This window comes from Nematolebias whitei, chromosome 9 (assembly GCF_014905685.2).
Source record: "Nematolebias whitei isolate Nwh7 chromosome 9, NemWhi1, whole genome shotgun sequence".
Lineage (NCBI taxonomy): Eukaryota > Metazoa > Chordata > Actinopteri > Cyprinodontiformes > Rivulidae > Nematolebias > Nematolebias whitei.
Window position 1 is genome coordinate 27621993 of NC_056506.1, and position 5453 is coordinate 27627445.

At 38.6% G+C, this 5453-nt stretch overlaps 1 protein-coding gene across 1 annotated transcript in view; it reads right to left on the reverse strand.

Moving 5' to 3' along the window:
• The window catches only part of LOC119414192 (probable cation-transporting ATPase 13A3), a 46664-nt gene that overhangs the window by 26668 nt on the left and 14543 nt on the right, over positions 1-5453 (reverse strand). Inside the window, exons 6-13 of the mRNA XM_037681292.1 lie at positions 5057-5140; positions 4869-4938; positions 4650-4784; positions 3804-3876; positions 3531-3662; positions 2007-2174; positions 1751-1908; positions 1485-1673 (exon numbers count right to left, since the gene is read on the reverse strand). Coding sequence (XP_037537220.1) covers positions 1485-1673; positions 1751-1908; positions 2007-2174; positions 3531-3662; positions 3804-3876; positions 4650-4784; positions 4869-4938; positions 5057-5140 — 1009 coding nt within the window. The remainder of the gene's footprint in view (positions 1-1484; positions 1674-1750; positions 1909-2006; positions 2175-3530; positions 3663-3803; positions 3877-4649; positions 4785-4868; positions 4939-5056; positions 5141-5453) is intronic.

A 5453-nucleotide genomic window follows, 5' to 3' on the forward strand; every position in this document is an offset into this window, starting at 1 on the left:
AAAAAAAGGTATTCACTAGTGAACAAAAAAGCAGCATTTCACCTAGATTTCCTTTAATTCCACACATTTAAAACATGTTTCTCACCAAGTTTGTGTAAATTCAGCTGTGGGTTTTAAAGACATTTCAACTTTAATGGACTTTAGAGCGTCAGGTCGGCACAATTTGTGTTTATAGAGAAATAAAAAACATCACCACTAGACTTGTTTACTTGTGTTCAACACTACTCATCTAAAGGATGTTTCTCACGAAGCTTGAGGACAATAAGGTCTGGGGTTTTAAAGCCATTTCAACTTTAATGCACCTGAACACACAGCTTCTCTTACACTTGCAGTGTCTTACAGCGTCACAGTTACTGCTAAGCTAAGATGCTACGTAGCGCTCCTCTCAAGCATCCTCCTAAAAACCATGTATATATGTTTATGATCAACCCCCCTGGTCAACAACTGCCCACACTAAGCTCGCTAAACTGGCGAGCGAGCAACACAGAAGTGTCTCTATCTCCTCCACCTGTGCGCGTTTTCTGCCGAGGCAGGAGGAGACAGAGGAGAAACACTGCAGGCAGCAATGCTGCTGTGTTTAGAGTTGGAGGTAACAAGGAAAACCTGGAGTGGACTTTGAGTGGCTTGAGTATTCTCCTATTAATCAAGTGGAATGGATTTGTTCATGAAGAAAGAGAAACTGCGCCGACTGAACTAATGTTTTATAGTAAAAGTGGGGGGGTCCAAATGAACATTTTTTTAATGTGGGGGGGACATGTCCCCTTCACATATAATGGTTGCGACGCCTATGAGAGGATGACATTTTTTCAAGAAGTCCATGAGTCACGTGATTCCAGTGGGATGGGAGTCAACTTTAATATTACTCACGTGATTGGGACGGTACAGGATTAAAAAGTTAACGGGAGCAGACGGGAGCGGGAATCATCCAATGGGACAAAACGCAAACAAACAACAACAAAAAAAAAAACATAAGACAGGCGGTGCCGCCATTTTGTAGTTTTCTTTCAATAAGCCTGCACTGTAATGCAAGCCAAAAAAAACTACACAGTGCTTCCAGCCTCTGCTTTCCACCAAATTTCAAAGAAGAGCAGTGGAGGGAGCAAATACTACCGGAGAAACTGAGGTGGTAAAACTAGTTTTGCAACACAAATTCAGAGCTAACAATGTATTTATTAAGATCACAGAACTGGCAGAAAAGTCTCAAATAATCCTGAACTTCACGAGAGTTGAGTTAAAACGGTGTATGCTGCTTGTAAAACTTGTTTAGTCCTAATCAAGTCTGGAGGATGACATTTTTCGGGAATACCACAGGTCACGTGATTACCGCAGGATTCACATGGGATGGGAGTCAACTTTAATATTACTCATGTGATTGGGATAGGATAAGATTTTTGTCTGTGGGAGTGGGACGGGAGTTAAAATCCACTCCCATGTCACCCTCTAATCGGAATATAAACTCACAGATTAAATGTAATTTGAATTACCTTGTCGAAGCAGACCAGGTTAAGCTGGCCGCACATGTTGATTCTCTGGGGGCTGATGCAGAAAATGCCGGTACGCTTCAAGCGCCGCTGAGCATACACAATACCGGCTGTCATGGCTGCAGGTAAGGCTGGGGGGACAGTAATGGTGATGATGTCCAAAGATTCAATGATTATAGTTTTAGCTGGAACCTAGATAAGTGCAGAAAACAGCCATTAAAACTTAGATTTAACACTTTACTGCTCATGTCTCCAGGGAAACGGGATACCTTGCTCATGATACTGAGGACAATGGTGTAGATGAAGCCGATCCCTGCGACCCCGACCAGACACAGCAGGAACAGGTAAGCATCACGGTACAACTTGAAGTCCGTGGGTTTAGGGTAGAGGATGGAGCGTACGAGCTGACCTTTTTCGGTACTAAAACCTGGGAAAACATACATTTCCATTTCCTTATTCCTCATTATTTTCCTATCTATACATTATAATGCTGAAAATGTAGAGGTTGGTTGCTGTCTGTCTCACCTGTTCTGACCACAACAGCCTTCACCAGTTCACCTGTGTAGTACCGGGTCTGGATGACATGGGTTCCACAGAACAGTGTGTGTCTCTTGTGCTCCTCCATGTCGTAGAGCCTAGCTGCGTCGTCACCTGAACTAGGTAGGCTGGTTTTGGTCACAGGAACGCTCTCGCCTAATGAATAAATGAAAATAAATATAAAATTAAAACCATGTTGATAAAGGTTGCACACAAGGGTCATATGAAGGGACACAATCCAAGATTTTAGACATTTATGATGGGGTATTGCTGGGTTCTTCTTCACCTCTTTCTGGATTGCATTCAAGGTCCTACAATTGTTAAATTTCTAGACAATGTCCAGCCCACAAGGTTTAAATATATACATACATGGCAGCAGCCATCTTGGATTTTGACATGGCAACCCAATTTTCAATAGTGACCTTTCTTACGCCTAAAAGAAGCCACGCACCAAAATAGAAGTCCATACGTTGCTTAATTTTAAATATATGTTGAAATCCAAGATGGAGTAGAAGATGTGAGTAAGAAAAATTCAGTTTAGTTCAGTTTATTTATATAGCACCAAATCACAACAGAAATCATCTCAGGGTACTGTACAGAAAGATTCATATACATAAAAAAGTTAACATTATTTATCTAAGGAACAGACTTGCTTTATGTTTAATTTCATCGCAGACTCTCTATCTTGAGCAAGCATGAAGGCGACAGTGGAAAGGAAATACTCCCTCATGAGGAAAGAAGGGTGATGCTTTCTCCGCTATTGTTAAAAGGGCGCCAGGTCAGTTTACTGACCATTAACAGGTTAATTAATAATTATTAATAATTACAAGGAACTCTTTACCATAAAAAATTAATATTTACCCTAAATGAGGAGCCAAAATGGGGGTGGCTTGGACCCTGTAGTCAACAGAGGGTCAGTTGAGGGACGAGGAATCAATGTGCCCATTACTTACTTTAGGACCACGGCCTCAAATTTCAAACAGTTGACTTTCAGTCACTTTACACTTGGTAACTTGCAAACCTCCCCAAGTTGTATTTAAGCAAAAAAACGGTTTCCCAAAACAGACATCTTCCTCTTGAAAGACAAGATATAATTTATTAAATTAGAAATGCCACCTTGAACATAATTCCTTACCAATTTAGTGGTACAATGTTCATATAGTTTTAGAGTGTCTTTATCTGTTAGGACCTGGAGCTCACTGAGAGTTTTTGATTTCTTTCTGACACTTTTATGCATGCTACATTTGTGGCAGTCACATTTAGATTGTGCAGCGAGCACAACTGTGACCTAATGCATAAAATAATTTGCTTACACCTGCTAAACCAGATAGGTATGTTTATCAGTGTTGTTTGCTTTGGGACTATGAAGCAGACAGCAAATAATGGGTGCAAATGATGCACAAAAAGTATAAAACAGTGTTCAATGTTAGTGAGTATGGGTCTCAGTTTTTTAAAATGCAGCAAAACATATTTGTCAATGTTGTGCATATCAAGAACAAACTACATCCTCACCTGTCAGCATACTCTCATTTACAACACAGTTTCCCTGGAAAAGGATGGCATCGCAGGGCATTACCATCCCATTTGCTGGAATAGAGATGACATCACCGGGGACAAGCTCTGTTGACATGGCCTGTTCGATATCTGGGATGAATAATGACAAAAGGAATAAATAAAAAGGTATAAGTAAATAAAACAAAGTCTAAAACATTTAGCAAATGAGAGTAAGAGTGTAATCCTCAATTTTAAGATATAACAATGTGTGATAACAAAAAAAAGAGAGACCTTTGTTTCCACGGCACACTGAAACTCTAACCACACTGTGTGCTGCCACCATGTTGTGTAGCATCACATATTGCTGAAACAAGAGAGCAGTCGAGTTAGAGAGGGAGAAAATGTACATTGGTGCTTGAAAGTTTTAGTCCTTATAATTTTATATATTTCTACATAAATATGACCTAAAACATCATCAGATTGTCACACAAGTTTTAAAAGTAGAAAAAGAGAACCCAGTTACACAAATGAGAAAAATATTATAGTTTATTATTTATTTATTGAGGAAAATGATCCAATATTACATATGTGTGAGTGGCAAAAGTATGTGAACCTTTAGGATTAGCAGTTAATATGAAGGTGAAATTGGTCAGGTGTTTTCAATCAATGGGATGATGATCAGGTGTGAGTGGGCACCCGTTTGATTTAAAGAACAGGGATCTATCAATGTCTGCTCTTCACAACATGTTTGTGGATGTGGATCATGTCTGGAACATGTTTAACTGGGTTCTCTTCATCAACTTTTAGGACTTGTGTGAAAATCTGAAGTTGTTTTAGGTCATATTTATGCAGAAATATAGAAAATTATTAAGGCTTCGCAAACTTTCAAGCACCACTGTACGTACGTACATTGAAAACACCTGATTCGTTCATTCATACATTCATACATATAAAAAATTCATTGGATTGAAAAAGGTTGTCTGGTGACATTAAACACAGACACTAATGACGTTAAACACTAACTTTCTTATTGAGAATAGAGAGCACAGATTTGTAATTAGACTAGAAAAGAAAACAGACACTAATCAGTATTATCTCCTCTCAGCTTACAATTTGTAAGGCTGAGACATGACTCACCTTTCTAATAGTATACAATGAGGTAGCTATTGATATGATGGACATAAAAACTATGGCTGAGGCGAAGTAGAAGTAGTTTTCAGCACTCCACAAAATAACACTGAAGAGTTGAAAGATGTAAAAAGGGTTCAAAACCTGGTGGGAGATGAAAAAAACAAAACATTAGAGGCAGAATGTGGGCTAAAATAAAAGATGTTTAGTTCCAGATTTAACGCTCACCTCTTTGATAAGAAGCTTGAACAGAGAGGGAATTCTCACAGCTATCTCATTCTCCCCAAAAAACAACCTCCTGAGAGGAATTGGAACAATTCAACAATTTCAGAAGACTTTCATAAATTGATTCATCATCTTTGGTATGAAATTAAAAAATGAAAAAATAAAAAACAACCTGATATGTACATAAATACCTATAGTCCTGCAGGGTTTTAGAAAGTCCAGAGCTGTGTTCAGAGTGGACGAGTGCACAGCTCATCTTTACATCCTCCAGGCCTCTAGAAAAGTAAAACGCCTTCAATTCTACCGAGTCACAAACCGCTAAACACAAATCAGTCAAAAGTATTCACTCTCATGGCAAACCTGTATGGATTATTATTTTAATTTATATTGTTTAAAGGTATTTTCAAATACAGTAGTCCCTTGTTTATCGCGGGGGATCTGTACCCTGAAGACCTGCAATAAGGGGAAAAACCACGAAGTAGAGATATTACTGCAAGTAGTAAGTAGTAGTTTATTTTAGTATTATCTATCTATCTATCTATCTATCTATCTATCTATCTATCTATCTATCTATCTATCTATCTATCT